This window comes from Podarcis gaigeae, assembly GCF_964106915.1.
Source record: "Podarcis gaigeae genome assembly, chromosome: 17".
Lineage (NCBI taxonomy): Eukaryota > Metazoa > Chordata > Lepidosauria > Squamata > Lacertidae > Podarcis > Podarcis gaigeae.
The window spans coordinates 6,448,091-6,464,575 of NC_139694.1; the positions used below are offsets into that span (position 1 = coordinate 6,448,091).

General features: G+C 44.6%; 2 protein-coding genes across 3 annotated transcripts in view; both read right to left on the reverse strand.

Moving 5' to 3' along the window:
- FBXO10 (F-box protein 10) overlaps positions 1-16,485 on the reverse strand; it is a 168,387-nt gene that overhangs the window by 61,979 nt on the left and 89,923 nt on the right. The window lies entirely within an intron of this gene.
- On the reverse strand, positions 2,452-15,941 carry DCAF10 (DDB1 and CUL4 associated factor 10). 2 transcript variants are annotated; one of them, XM_083719301.1, is made up of 8 exons: positions 15,691-15,875; positions 15,430-15,640; positions 12,035-12,148; positions 10,506-10,703; positions 7,840-8,042; positions 6,460-6,570; positions 5,975-6,120; positions 2,452-5,080 (listed from the first exon to the last, which is right to left on the reverse strand). In XM_083719301.1, exons 2-8 carry the CDS (start codon positions 15,525-15,527, stop codon positions 4,712-4,714), a joined length of 1,239 nt encoding a protein of 412 aa, XP_083575427.1. In that variant the 5' UTR covers positions 15,528-15,640; positions 15,691-15,875; the 3' UTR covers positions 2,452-4,711. The 2 variants fall into 2 exon arrangements, with proteins under 2 accessions (XP_083575427.1, XP_083575426.1); XM_083719300.1 differs by having other exon boundaries at positions 15,430-15,941.

The following is a 16,485-nucleotide window of genomic DNA, read 5'->3' on the forward strand; positions in this document are numbered from 1 at the left end:
CTGGTTGTTTCAGTACTTGGAAAAGATCCACTCTGGAGAATGCAGAGATCTATTTGCTGCCATCAAAACCATGGAATGGGTATTTAGGTGAAGCTTAGAGTTTACTTAGGGACGCAGGTGGCGCTGTGGGTTAAACCACAGAGCCTAGGACTTGCCGAACAGAAGGTCGGTGGTTCAAATCCCCAAAACGGGGTGAGCTCCCATTGCTCGGTCCCTGCTCCTGCCAACCTAGCAGTTTGAAAGCACGTCAAAGTGCAAGTATGTATGTATGTATGTATGTATGTATGTATGTATCTGGTATGTTCTATGGTGCATACCCATTTCACAGAGAGTTTTATTGGGTGTCACAATTTTGAATGGAGAGTGCCCTCTGGGAAATCTAACATTCGCACACCTGATCTTTTTCTGTAATGTACAATTGTGGTCATCAAATTGTCTTTCAGGAATGCTTGTGCATTCTTACTGATAGTTTCACCAAGGTTAAATGGGGGGGGGGCAGAACCCCTTGCTTTTAAAATGTGAATGGTGAAGTTGGTGCAATCGACAAACATTGAATATTTGCATTTTTTCATTTCTGGTCATTTTGAGCCCATTTGATATCAGTGCAACAAGTTAGTTAGGGGCAATCTCATTGAGGATGACTAACTTGCTTGCAAATTGGAGTTGCAATGTGCTTTCTTAGTAAGGTTGGACTAGATTCCCTTTGGAATCCTGGCTCCACAATTCTAAGCGGGCTGAGAATTAAGTATGACCTCTAGTGGGGTTTTTTGAAAAGTGCACAGTCTGCTCAATACTGTGCTCCCTGGACCAGCACAACAGCTACCAGCTTCAGATTACATTAGCAGTGGTTTTTGGTAAACGTTCTATAGGTTTTGCTGTTTTTCCGAAATATAGCTAGTTAATTTGCTTCTGGCCAGGCAAGCATGCCTCTTTAGGCTTATGGTATTCTGCAGGAATGGAAGTGAAAGCTAGACCATAAAGAAGGCTGATCGCCGAAGAATTGATGCTTTTGAATTATGGTGCTGGAGGAGACTCTTGAGAGTCCCATGGACTGCAAGAAGATCAAACCTATCCATTCTGAAGGAAATCAGCCCTGAGTGCTCACTGGAAGGACAGATCCTGAAGTTGAGGCTCCAATATTTGGCCACCTCATGAGAAGAGAAGACTGCCTGGAAAAGACCCTGATGTTGGGAAAGATGGAGGGCACAAGGAGAAGGGGACGGCAGAGGACGAGATGGTTGGACAGTGTTCTTGAAGCTACCAGCATGAGTTTGACCAAACTGCGGGAGGCAGTGGAAGACAGAAGTGCCTGGCGTGCTCTGGTCTAGGGGGTCATGAAGAGGCGGACACGACTAAACGACTAAACAGCAACAACATTCTGCAGGAATTAAAAGGTGACAAAACAATGCTTTCAAAGCATATGTGTGTGTACATTTCACACTTCAAAATCACAAACAGAATTGCTAAAGCTTTAGTTGTGTGTCCTAATATATAAATGTATAGGAATAATGCAAGGTCAACCCAACAATAAAACACTTGGCGTTAACCCATAACTTAGTTTACATCCAGATTTCATGCATGTTTTCTTAGAAAGAGCCACTGATTTCTAAGGAACTTTGAATAAATAAGCATAAAATAGGCATAAAATAGGCATTGCTCTCAATGTTGTGTTTTATAACCGGAGAACAAGTTAGCTATTTTGGTATGAATTTTCTCTTAACTGAGGGATGGAAAGTTTTTCCTTTCCTGAGGACAATGTTAGTTTCTACTAAGCCAGAGTAAAATTAATCTGAAAATGTTCTCACTGTGAATTTTTGCACCTCAATTAAAAAAGAAAAAACCAAGATGGGGTGATATTGCATGATGCATTTTGAGAGCACTGGTTTCCTAACGGAGTATAATTACAAGGCGTATAAATCAGTTACAAGCCACTGAAAAAGTTTGTAGTGAAGATTACACACTACTCATTAATTGACTGTGCAGTTTTATGTACTGTGCTATTTTTACCTGTTGTTAGCCACTCTGAGCCCGGCTTTAGCCGGGGATGTGGGATATTATCTATCTATCTATCTATCTATCTATCTATCTATCTATCTATCTATCTATCTATCTATCTCTGTCTGTCTTGCAGTGGCCTCCGCCAACAGCTCAGAACTCAAGAGAGAAAAGAACAAGATGTGGAGCGTTTTGCAAAATATTTTCAAAATGATGTCTAAAACAAAGTTCGTAGACAACAGAATAACTAGCTTTTGCAACACACATGTAGGTATATTGGATTCAAACGACATTTCAGGAAATAAGAAACCTGGGATTGCTGGTATTTAGGGCAGCTTCCCTGCAAGTCAAGCTCCACAATCTCATGAGAAACAGATTCAGAGGACCAGAAATTCCCCATGCAGGCAACACACTAGCCACCGCTCTGAGGGTTCAGTCAAAAGGTTTGGTCAAAACTGTATTTGAAAACGTATTTTTATTAGCCAAATTTTATACAAGTTTAACACTTCAATATGGCCTCCTTATGAAGTTACATATACCCCACCCCCATGATTTATTTTATTTTACAAATTTATACCCTGTCATTCTTGTGAAAACCACTGACAGTGACTTATCGCAGCCGAAACCAATGCCTCAATTTCAAAAACTCCTTTCTTCGTAAAAACTACTTTTTGGTCTTCCAACCAGGGTATCACTTTTCAGGGTTTCATCATTAGATAAGAGCACGTGCCACAGAGACTCTAATTTTTCAAACAGATAGTAATCAGATTGTTTTAATGGTTGTGATGGTCGTTTGAGCTGCCAGAGCACTTCTGTGCACTAATGTGGAACATACCCGTTTCTTTATAATCTCATGTAATTTAAAATCTGTTGCAATGGTCTCATTGTAGTTCTCCTGCCAACCCCCAAATCGGTAAGAAATGCACCCTATCATCCCTCAAGATCAGCTTTTTAGCCGATTTCAGGATGCCAAACCACTTTTATGGGAGTGAGGCAACACACACACCGCATGCCAGTTCTCTGTTGCTCACACCCTAGTGATGGACCTAGCATTCATTCGGAGCACTGATTTTGCTGACATTTCTCTAGATCTTTTTGCAATCTGCTCTAGCAGTTCAGGACAAATTACTTAAGAGACATTGCTGTATTCTCATGAATATTGCTGGTTGTGTATAACTGGAGTGGTTGAAACATTCAGTCTGTGCACAACATGTTCAATGGAGACTTGGGGATCCTTCACAATCACAGATTCTACTTTGGCCATCTCTTTGTTGTCATGGAGAGTTGCAAGCCTTCTGTTTCCTGGATCATCTTCAAAGCTTTTGCTGCCACGTTTAAATTCCACTGTCTGATCCTGTTGAGTGATGAGGCAGAGTCGCCGTAATCATATGCAGCAGGTGCTATTGACTGCCTGCAGTATTTACCCTTCCTTTTGTCAAAATGAAACTACACAAATATGATGGTTCAATTTATTTCACACAAGCGTCTGTAACGGTGAAACAATTTAAAGCTATTTTAATGAAGATCTGCAGAATGCTTCTGAAGGATGTAACAATTATGTGCTAAGAATTATGTGTTGTTACTGCCACGGGAGAGAAAGTATAATTCTGACAAATCTTTTTGACCATATACGGTGGGCCTTTTCTCAGATGGGGTAGCATACTTTTGTGGCTCGCAAGGCACATAAATAACAGGCCAGCGGGCCTTTATAATGTTGCAAAATGGAAACAGTACGGGGCAACATTTTAGTCTGATATTGGAAAAAAATGGTTTTATTAATTCCAAAAGCCTTCCACAGTGATGGAAGCGATCATAGGGTTTGGACACAGTTCAACAGAAAATTCTGCTGTTCAAGTCTCATCTCAATGAGATTTGTGCAGGACTTCCTGCTAGATTGTATATCTAAGTTTTGGGGCACATATTCAGGTGAACAACTAACACCCCTTCCCATGCCCATACATTATTATAGAAGGTGCTCCTGTACAAGACTCGTGAGGGCAAGATGTTAAGCTATCCAGTTCTCAATAAATTTTATATCTAGTTCAACAAGGAAGAATAACTGTGCTTCCAGTCATTTTTGGGGTAGGGTGGGGGGGAAGAACTGGCAATAAACAGCATACAGTTTTAGGAACTCCAGCCAACAGATTGAACTACAGCAGAACAATACCCAAAATGTAGCAACGGCATTTCCTGTAGTTCACAAAAAACAAATAAACAAAAAACAATGCATTTGCTGGCTGTATCTAACCTAGTGTGCGAGAGAACTGCTTCATTCCTAGAAGAAGAAGAAAAATACAGCGAACTCCAGGCAAAGGAAGCATGTGGGCTGTGTCTGGGTGTCCCGTCCCCCCTTCTCATGCCCAGCTAGCATCTTGCACTAAGAGTCACGTGGAAAGACAAGACTTAGAAGTGCTGCCATGCTACATCCAAACGACACAGGTGGAATCAGCAGGAGGAAAGAGGGAGAATGAGCAGGAGGTCTGGTGTGTGAATTCAGAATCACAGCACTCACACATACGCACACACACGCACGCACACGCACACACACATAAAGGGCTGGACTGAACCTGTCTTTTTTTTGTTTCCCAGTCCAAGGGTCAGAGTAACTCTGTACTCGTCCAAATTTACAAGTTTTTCTTTTTTTTAAAAAAAGAACACTCCAACTAAACTGAATTAAAAAAAAAAAGTCAGATGTTCTTTTCAAGGCAAGAGGTGCCTAGAACTTTGGCTGATATAAAGAAACACGACCGCTAAGGCACCCGGAGGCTATCTGACAGTGCGTCGGCGAGAACTTGGTGGTCAGGACCACGTCGTTGTGCGAGTACAGCGAGCGGATCTCTTGCAAAGGGGCGGCTTCTTTGGGCAAACAGTCCACCAGTTCACTGCACTGGGTGTCAAACCCCAACAAGCGAATCCCGTAGCCATGCGGGGAGGAGATCATCCGGCCGTCAGGGCTGAAACAGAGTTCTTTGATATAGCCCCGGCCGACATTGGCTTCCTCAATGCAATGAGTCAATCGGAGGGAACAGCGAGGAGAAACGGGCCGGACCGGAGTTCCTTCTTGGAATTCGTAGACACAAGTCCACTACAGCAAGGGGGAGAAAAGCACAATTAATCCACTTTGCTAAGTGCCAGTTCATCCTACTCATGTGGGCCCAAGAACATAACTTGGACTACTGCAATGCGCTCTACGTGGGGGTGACCCAGAAACTACAACTAATCCAGAATGCGGCAGCCAGACTGGTGACTGGGAGTGGTTGCCAAAACCATATTCACTCCCGGTACATTTCTGAGCACAATTCAAAGTGCTGGTGCTGACCTTTAAAGCCCTAAACGGCCTGGGCCCAGTATATCTGAAAGAGCGTATCCACCCCCATCGTTCACCCCAGACACTGAGATCCAGCTCTGAGGGCCTTCTGGAAGTTCCCTCCCTGCGAGAAGTAAGGTTACAGGAACCAGGCAGAGGGCCTTCTCGGTAGAGGTGCCTGCCCTGTGGAATGCCCTCCCATCAGATGTCAAAGAAATAAACAACTATCTGACTTTTAGAAGACATCTGAAGGCATTTCTCTTCAAGAAGAGAAAATTATTTGCATATAAGGTAAAGTAAAAGGTAAAGGACCCCTGGATGTTTAAGTCCAGTCAAAGGTGACTATGGGGTTGTGGCGCTCATCTCGCTTTCAGGCCGAGGGAGCCAGCATTTGTTGACAGACAGCTTTCCGGGTCATGTGGCCAGCATGACTTAACCGCTTCTGGCGTAACGGAACACCATGATGGAAACCAGAGCGCATGGAAATGCCGTTTATCTTCCTACCACAGCAGTACCTATTTTATCTACTTGCACTGGCATGCTTTCGAATTGCTAGGTTGGCAGGAGCTGGGACAGAGCAACGGGAGCTCACCCCGTCGCGGGGATTCAAACCACCGACCTTATGTGATAACCACACACACACACACACACACACACACACACACACAATACCTCTTGGTCATCAGTGTTACTTGAGCATCGAAGAAGTGTAGCCCATCCTTTGGGATGGAGCTGCAGCGATGTGATGCAGTTCCCGCGATCTCTCTCTCCAGGAACTTCTGGGGTTAAAACCTCAAGACTATTGCGCGGAGATCCACCTACAGGGAGAGAAAGCATCACTGTTGCTATCCCCCTTTCATTTCCCAAACTTCTTGTCAGCCAAAGGAAACAATGGACCGTAAGAACTATGGTATGAATGGAAAGTCTACTGTACTGCACTGGGCCCAGAGCTCAGCAACACATGCAAGTGTGTGGCCTGTAGTAATCAAAGGACAAGCATGAAGTTCTGAACCAGTCCTCAAGCAGCCTACATGGAGTTGCAAGGCTGCATTAACTTTATTGAACCTGAATGGAGGAGACCGTTTTTAGTTTCTGGGACACCCTTGTTGGTGGAATATCGCCCCCCCCCCACTTGGCTTAACCCTGTTTTAACACACCTTCTCGCTGGGTAGCTCGTACCATATGCTTCTCAGACACTGGGTTTGTGTCACTCTGATGACACGGTGACCCAGCGCTTCGAGGAATGGACGATGTGGCAGATGTCAAATCTGAGAAGAAAGCAGTAACGTATAAAATGAAATGTACAGAAGGGATCCTGTTCAACCATTGTATCCTGTGTTCCATCACTTTAAACCAGTGGTTCCCAACCTTTCTTTGGCCATGCCCCACCTAAGCATCTCCAAAATCCTGATTCCCCCCCCCCGACATATAATTCTTATTATTCGAAAAAGTGAACTCCTATTCACGTGGAGGAAGCCTAAAAGGCCATTCACTGGTAATAACTGGTTCTCGAATGGCCCCCTTTACAAATCTAACTGCCCCCCTGTGGGGCGTGTGCCCCATTTTGGGAACCACGGGTTTAAACTCTTCCCTGTGGATGTCTGCTAATGTCAGAGCCCAAGGATCTTCTTGATAAGCTTCTATTTTGCAGAGGCATAATTTAGGTTTCTCTTATTTGCCTCCTAAGCTTGTGGACAACCGTTTGTATTAAATGCTTACTTGTCATAGTCGCAGATAAGAAAAAAGGCAGCAGGGTTTTTTTATTAAAAAGACACAACTCAAAACCACTACAAAGCAAAGATTTACAAACTGTCTGCTGTGAAACCCTGGGTTTCTGGAAGCTGATCAGAGTTCTTCAGTGAGTAGATCAGTACAGTGGTACCTCGGGTTAAGTACTTAATTCATTCCAGAGGTCCGTTCTTAACCTGAAACTGTTCTTAACCTGAAGCACCACTTTAGCTAATGGGGCCTCCTGCTGTTGCCGCACCGCCGGAGCATGATTTCTGTTCTCATCCTGAAGCAAAGTTCTTAACCCAAGGTACTATTTCTGGGTTAGCGGAGTCTGGAACCTGAAGCGTATGTAACCTGAAGAGTATGTACCCCAAGGTACCACTGTAATGGTGAATCTGAAAGGCATCTTGCACACACCACTACCAATGTTCCTTCCACAGATGCCGCAGCCACAGGGACACCTTGGGGCGGGGGAGGTGTAAAACATTCAGTTCACATGAGCTGATGGTGGAATCACAGCAGGGACTATATATGAACTTTGAGCGCATGGCCTAAAACACTACCCAGAATCCAATGCATCATGTAAAGACTTTTCAGTGGACAGGTCGATCTCCTTTTGTAAACCGCTTTGAGGTTTTTTTAAAGCAATGAAACGGTGCATAAACTTGATGAAATGCAATAAACAACGGAGGGGTTGGCTAATTCACTGCTCACAGCACAGCTCCCCCAGTGCTAGCTATCTCTTGTTAGGCAAATGAATAGCAGACATGACACGGGTATATACTAATCAAAACACAACGACTTACCCGAATTGGATGTCGTTCTCCTAGCTCTTAAAATCGGATAGCTGACAACCTCTAAGGATTTGGTTAAGTCAAGATCGTGTAAGATCAGGAGATACCCAGACGAGGTTGAGATCAACATTTTGGAACAGTCTGGTGTCAACCTCATGCGCATGAGAAAGCGGGTGTGAAAGAACTTCTTGTGAGGGCAACCATCTTCTGTGCACCTGGGGAAAGAGAAGCGTCAAACCACATCCACTGTTGGCTTCTAGTTCCAAGAATTCCATTTATTTATTATTATTTATTAAATTTCTATTAGCACCCTTCATCCGAAGATCACAGGGAGGTTTACAATATAAAAGCACAAAAATACGTACAGTGGTACCTCGGGTTAAGTACTTAATTCGTTTTGGAGGTCCGTTCTTAACCTGAAATTGTTCTTAACCTGAAGCACCACTTTTGCTAATGGGGCCTCCTGCTGCTGCTGTGCCGCCGGAGCACGATTTCTGTGCTCATCCTGAAGCAAAGTTCTTAACCTGAAGCACTATTTCTGGGTTAGCCGAGTCTGTAACCTGAAGCGTCTGTAACCTGAAGCGTATGTAACCCGAGATACCACTGTAACATAGTAACAAACATACACAATACTCCCTCAGTTTAAAAGGTCATAGATTATTTAATTACCCAAAGGCCTGGGAGGAGAGGAATGCTTTTGCCTGGTGCCTAAAGATATGTAACAAAGGCGCCAGGCGAGCCTCCATGGGGAGAGCAGTCCACAAGCGAGGAGTCACCACAGAAAAGGCCCATTCTGCTGCTTTTCATGGAGTAGGCACATGTGGAAGAACCTCAGCCGTATATTTAAGGTGGTATGTATATAGTGCTCATTGTAACTCCTCCCTTTCTACTTCCTACAGTCATACCTCATGTTACGTTTGCTTCAGGTTGCGGACTGCAGGAAACCTGGAAGTACCTGAACGGGTTACTTCCGGGTTTTGCCGCTCGTGCATAAGCGCCAAATCGCGCCGGTACCTGCGCAAAGTGGTGCTTCAGCTTGCGAACGCTGTGGGTTGCGGACGTGCCTCCGTCACGGATTACGTCCACAACCCGAGGTTCCACTGTACAATGAAAGAAGGGGATAAGGCTGGTCTCACTGGGTTACTTTTCTGGTCTCTGCTTACAAGACAAGGCTACCTGAGTCAGATCTCATGGAGGAAATTTCGCATTAACATATCCAGCTACACTGGGTGTTTTGCTGTGAATACAGTGGTGCCTCGCAAGACGAAAAGAATCCGTTCCGCAATTCTCTTCGTCTAGCGGTTTTTTCGTCTTGCGAAGCAAGCCCATTGACAGCGGATTAGCACTACAGCAGTCTAGCAGCTTCTAGCGATCAGCTGTTAAGCAGCTTATCAGCGGATCAGCTGTTAAGCGGCTTAGCAGCTTAGGAAAAGGGGGAAAAGCAAAAAAAAACCGCGGGGACTCGCAAGATTTTTTCGTCTTGCGAAGCAACCCCATAGGGAAATTCGTTTTGCGAAGCGCCTCCAAAACGGAAAACCCGTTCTTCTAGCGGGATTTCCGTCTTGCGGGGCACCACTGTACTGAAAGACTGTTGAGACCAAGCCACACAAGTTCCGATGTGCTTTCATTCCTTCTCTCTTTCTCAACTGTTCCATGTTTTCAGGCTTAATACAATCACAATATTGTTTAGTAGTGATAAAGGATTACTACATCAAGCCATAGGATTGGTTAAGTATAAAGCACTGTAATTGTAATTCAGCAATTACTATTTCAACTCCCTCTCATGCTTTGGCTCCCGGTATGTTTCTGGGCACAAGTCAGTGTTGGTGCTGACCTTTAAAGCCCTAAACAGCCTCCTTCAGTATACCTGAAGGAGCGTCTCCACCCCCATTGTTCAGCCCAGACAATGAGGTCCAGCTCCAAGAGCCTTCTGGCACTTCCCTCACTGACAGAAATGAGGTTATAGGCACCTGCCCGGTGGAACACCCATCAGATGTCAAGGAAATAAATGACTATCTGACTTTTAGAAGACATCTGAAGGCAATCCTGTTTAGGGAAGTTTTTAATGTTTGATGTTTTATCGTGCTTTTAATATTCTGTTGGGAGCTGCCCGGAGTGGCTGGGGAAACCTAGTCAGAGGGGCAGGGTATAAATAAACTATTATTATTATTATTATTATTCTTATTATTATTAATTATTATTATTTGGAACTATCAAGGGTTGCTTCAAGTGAGCATGCTCAGAAGTTCATTCTTATCAACTGAAACCAGAGTTATATCTGTTATTTGAATTTTGAGAGGGATGCCTTGGCTTACTGAAGATTGTGGGGGGATGGGGATGACAGCAGACAGACTTTTACCCAGCCCCTTTTTCTATACACATCTACTTGGCACTTGTTCGATTTAACCCACCCACTGAGTCTATGCAACCCCAGCTGCCATAACACCATGTTTGCAACAGGCAAGATTCAGATAGGTAGCCGTGTTGGTCTGCCATAGTCAAAACAAAATAAAAAAATAGTTGGTCTTTAAGGTGCTACTGGAAGGAATTTTTTAATTTTGTTTTGCAACAGGCAAGTTTGCAAATGAGGGACAGAATAAAGGCATTTCAGAGCAACAGATATCTATCTCCCTCAATATTTCCATATCAAGAGGGATGCCTGTTTAAAATCTGCTTACCTGTTGGTATCCCAAATGATAACATTTCCATCAAATCCCGATGTTACCAACAGTCTTGTGTTAGTGTCATATTCAATGTTCTTTACCCAGCTAGTGTGACCATGCAGGGTACACACTTTCGTGTCCAGCTTCCTCAGATCCCAAAGTGCTATGGTAGTGTCATCAGAGCAAGTTGCAAACAGTCTGTTATCAAGAAACCTACAAATAAAATGGACAAGGAGGGAGGCCATTTCGTATCTTGAAATTCATGCAAAACCTCTCTAAATCGCCCCCCCCCCCAAAAGAAACTTTGAGATGACAGCACATGAAGAGAAATGCCAGGATATTGATTTTCACAACATCTTGATGTGGAAACAAAGACAGACATTGTCAGATTAGAGGTGTACATTCGGGAGCTAGCTAGAGTTTCAGAAACAGATTTAGCAAGCTGCCAAAACGCATTTCCAGGTTTGGTTTCATCATCCTTTCAATGCACATTTGTTCCCGAGATTTCAATAAACTCAAAACATGCAAAATTTCAATAGAGCATTACACTGTTATCTGATGCAATGAGCTGTCCAAGATGTGCACACACCTGTGCTTCTTTAGGGAAGGCACCAGCCGAAAAACAAAAACACTTAGCAATTTTATTTTTTATTTTTTTTGGGTGGAGGGAGGGAATTACAACTATGGAACTGGCGGAAATGACTGGCAGAATCCGAGACCAAGGTGAAGAGTTGGTGGAAGAAGATTGGAAAAAATTTAAAGTTTATCTACAGAAACATTGTAAAATTCAGGAATGTTAGAAGGATGTTGGAAGGAAGTAATGTGGTTTTAGCAGAAAGGATATAAAGGATTAGGTAAAAATTGATTTTTTTAATTGGTGAAAGACGAGAATGTAATATTACAGTATATTAAGATAAATTATTAGGATAAAAACAAAGCTGGAAAGGATTTGCTGAAATATCTAATTGAACTAGAATACAAAAAAGGGAGGTGTGAGGAGGTCAAGGAAATAAGCAAAGGAAAGAAAGCTATGTAAAGGTTTGAGCTGTTGTTTTTTTTTAACTGTTTGTATTTTTTCTGTATTTTTTATTTTTATTTTTTTGTTTTTTTATATACTCTTTGTAATCTTCAAAATTTGAATATTTTTTTTTAAAAAGACAATTACAACTATTTGGGGAGGGGCGGTGAAGCAGTGTACAGAGGGAAAGGTCCAACTTGTACACCAAGAAGGCAGTTTCCTTGGTCCCATCGCAGACTAGCTTCAAACCAAGAAACAGATTCAGGGATGGGCAATGCAGACAGGGGCTGCCTCAGTTTTCTGTGGCTGTTTATAGGCAACAGCAATCAAGTTCTGGCTTGGGTTGCAGCAAAAAGTTAAAAATTAGTACCATGACTCTCATTACTAATTGATGGGAGGGAAAAACATAAAAGAGAAAATAGAAGATATGTTTGTCACTACAGCATCAATGTTTCCAGAGCTTAAATAAAACAAGTACTGGAATTTTAGATATCTGTAACTGGTTTTCATTTCCCAGCCAACCAACCTGATATTATTTACACAGTCCTCATGAGCTTCGGAGAGAGTTTTGATGTGCTTTGAAGATATGGGATCAAAAAGAAGGACTTCTGTCTGTTCACAAGCAACAGTTAGCACTGACCTGGATAGGAAAGAAACAAGAAACAGGCTATTATGCCCAAAGAAACTCAACACCCTCTCGGTGACATCTGGTAAAGAACAGAAAGGTTTCCTTATTTAAAGGGCACACAAACACAGAGCTGAAACGTGAATAATAGTTCCAAAGGGAGAGGTGTTCCATGGAGTAACTTGCAGAATTTCTACGCACTGGATTTTTTAATTAGAACTACATTTATTTTCTCTTATTTGCTGCAATGTAGTGGATCGTGAATCAATTAATTAAATGCCACCAATTGATCACATGTTATATGACCACAATCAAATGATCCCTGAAACCAGAAGGCAAAGGGACATGCTCCTCTCACCACCCATCCCAACCCAACCATATGTTTAATGAGAGTGTATTATACCACTTTAACTTGTCACAGCAAGAATTCTGGGAAGTTTGGCTTGTTAAGGGTGCTGGGAATTGTAGCCCTGTGACCAACTACAGTTCCCAGGATTCTCTGGGGAAAGCATGACTGTTAAAGTTGTATAACAGTATGGTGTGCATGTTACTTTGCCAAAAGGCCACTCCTATTTGATCAAACCTCAGTTCCCAATTCTCCTCCCCCAATTAGGTATGTGCAACAAAACTCTTAGGTGTAATGTCATCATGTTCATTAAGTAAAACAAAGATGAATACCACTCAGTTGCTTCTTCCATAAAACTCAGAAAGCATACTTCCAATGCCAATTGACTCACTAGTTGCTATGTCAATGGACTAAGGATTAGGATCACCATTTACCAAGCATCACTGGGGGTGAGGGGTGCAGAATGAAAGAAAAGAGGGGGCAGAGAGAGAAGACTCTCGTCACCGTTATCTCAAGCACCCAATTTACTTTTCCTGTGAGTAAATGACTGGGATGGAAGGGGAAAGACTTCTCCACTCCTGGTGTAGACAATGCCAGGCTAGACAGACAATGGTCTGAATTGTTATCCGGCAGCTTCCTATATTCCTGCTACTATAAAATGCACAATAAGTACTGAAGCTTAGACTGGGAAGAAATGCACTTATGGACATCAGTTATTGATAAACTGTAGGCATCAGAGCTATGTCATGTGTTTCCAGGGATGTCCAACAGATGGGGTGAAAGAGCAGAAAACCTTGTGGAAAGTCAGGGACAAGTTCATAGAATCACAGAATTGTGGAGTTGGGACCCTGAGGGTCATCTAGACCAACCCGCTGCAATGCAGGAATCTCAACATGCAGTGCCCCCCCATCCAATTTGAAACCATACCAGACCCTGCTTATTTGTAAATGTGCTAGCAGTTTTATTGCGGTACCACTATCTCTAGTTGACATAAGACTGAAATGAAGGTGGATTTACAAATTAGGTTTAGGTTATTTTAAAAACATCTGTATGTGCCATACGAATGCACACCAAGTTTTAAATGTGGCATCAACCCTCATGTAGTTTATGAATACTGTGTTCTTACATTCATGTTGGAATACACTTCAAATGGATGGCGGCTAATGGATTGAAGTTGAATCCTGACAAGACAGAAGTACTGTTTTTGGGGGACAGGGGGCGGGCTGGTGTGGAGGACTCCCTGGGAGTCATTTTGGACTCACAGCTGTGCATGGAGGTGCAGGTCAATTCTGTATCCAGGGCAGCTGTCTACCAACTCCACCTGGTACGCAGGCTGAGATCCTACCTGCCCGCGGACTGTCTCACCAGTGGTGCATGTTCTAGTTATCTCCCGCTTGGCCTACTGCAATGCGCTCTACGTGGGGCTACCTTTGAAAGTGACTCGGAAACTACAACTAATCCAGAATGCAGCAGCTAGACTGGTGACTGGGGGCGGCTCCCGAGACCACATAACACCGGTCTTGAAAGACCTACATTGGCTCCCAGTACATTTCCGAGCACAATTCAAAGTGTTGGTGCTGACCTTTAAAGCCCTAAATGGCCTCGGCCCAGTATACCTGAAGGAGTGTCTCCACCCCCATCGTTCTGCCCGAACGCTGAGGTCCAGCGCAGAGGGCCTTCTGGCGGTTCCCTCACTGCGAGAAGCCAAGTTACAGGGAACCAGGCAGAGGGCCTTTTCGGTAGTGGCACCTGCCCTGTGGAACGCCCTCCCATCAGATGTCAAAGCGATAAATAACTATCTGACATTCAGAAGACATCTTAAGGCAGCCCTGTTCAGGTAAGTTTTTAATGTATGATATTTTAGTGTATTTTTGGTTTCTATGGAAGCCGCCCAGAGTGGCTGGGGAAACCCAGCCAGATGGGCAGGGTACAAATAATAAATTATTATTATTATTATTATTCAAAAGTCTTGTGGGGTCAATTACTCGACTATAGAATTCCTCAACACTTTCACAAACAGTCACAGGGGGCAGAAAGATCCGAAATCACATTGCAATGCAATACAGTATCTCCAAAGAAGATTAAGATATGGGGACAAAAGTCAGTAAGCATGTGCAGGGCACAATTCTATGCTTCAAATTTCAATACCAGCTGCTAGACGCATACTTCGGGTTTTTGGGTAGGTGGGTGTGACAGAGAGACTATAAAGAAGCGAAACACATTGTAGCTCAGTATCTAAATAGATCCCTTTTGAACACTGCAATACTCTGCCCAGTTCTGCACACCGCAATTTAAGGATATTGACAAGCTGGTGTATGCAGAGGAGGGCGACCAAGATGATCAAGGGTCTGGAAACCAAGCCTTAAGAGGAGCAGTTGAGGGAGTTGAGTATTTTTAGCCTGGAAAAGAGGAGAGATGATAGCCATCTTCAAATATATCAAGGACTGCAACACGGAGGATGGAGCTAGCTTGTTTTCTCCTGCTCTGGAGGATAGGACCTGAACCAAATAACTTCCAAGTTACAATAACGGAGATTCCAACTAAACATATGGGAAAACTTTCTGACATTTACAGAATCCTCTGTAAATGTAAATTTACAGGTTCCTCTGTAAAATTTACAGGTTCCTCTTTAAATGTGGATATGAATGGTTGTATTGTTATAATTTTATACTTGTAAAATAAAATAAAATCCATTTCAGGAAGAAAAAAAGCAAAATTTCTGAGAGGAAGAGCTGTTTGACAGCGACCGGTCTCCCTCGGAAGCTGAAGGACTCTCCTTCCTTGGGGTTTTTTTTAAGCAGAGGTTGAGTGGCCCCCTGCCGTGAATGACCCAGCCGAGCTTTCTGCCTCGCAGAGGGGGTGGGTCTAGATGACCCTCGGGGCCCCTTTCCAAGAATTCACGAGTCTCGGAAGGGGAATTTCCCACCGACGGTCCCTCGGCCTTCCTTACCCTCCAGGGGAGTACTCCAGGTTGAAGACGGCGCCGTGCGTGCGGGTGATGGGCGAAACCGAGTCGGCGGGCTGGATGGCGCCGTAGAGCCCCGTCATCGCGCGGAACGTGTCCCTCGCCGGCTCCACGCAGCGGCCGCCATGGCCCAGGCGCCGACCGCGCACCCAGGCGAACAGGCCCCCGCCGGGCACCGAGACGGCGGCCGCCACCGCTGCTGCTGAGGAGGCTGCTGTCGCTGAGGCGGCGGCGGCGTCCGGGGGCGGCGGTTCCCGGGGGGGCGACGGAGGCGGCGGCGGCGGCGTTTGGTCCCCCTCGCCGCGAGGCGGCCGCTCCGGCGTCGGGCCCCAGCGCGCCTTCCAGCTCATGCCGAGCCCGGCCCCGCCGCCACCGGCAGCGGCATTCCTCTCTCCCCTCACACACACCCTTCGGCCTCCTCCGCCTCCTTCCCCCCGACTTCCGGTGCGGGGAGCACCCTTCGAAAAGGCGCCGGCCGGAAACACGGACCCGGCTCTTAAGGGCCGCCGGGATTCCTTTCCCCCAGAGGGGAGGTTCCCTGGCGCCCTGCTTTTAAAGCCGCGCCCCTTATTAAGGCCACGCCTCCATTGTGGGTCGCCCCGCCCCTGCGATTTCTGCCCCCCCCCCCAAGCAAGCTGGGGGGCGGGGTGGGGGAATAAAAAATAAATTGTTACGGAAATTACCGTCTTTAAAGTTGTTAAATGATACAAATATTATGCCTGAATGTATCCTTTCAACCTGACAGCTCAGGGAAGTTACCTAGCTTTAAAAATAATATAAAATCAACTCCTTGTCATTCCAAAGCTATTTTCCCCTTGGAAAAGGACTCCAGGAAGTTCCCAGACGTGACAATTGCTGGGCTCATTGGTAGCCAAGGGAAGCCAAATCTCATCACCTGACTCGCCTCAGGCTCCAGACATGCAAAGGAACTTCTATTGTACTTTTGGGTGGTGGGCACTTAAGACATATTTGTCTATGCTAATCTTATACCTGAGTCTTGCCCTGCCATGTCTGCCTATGCTAATCTTGTATCAAGGACTT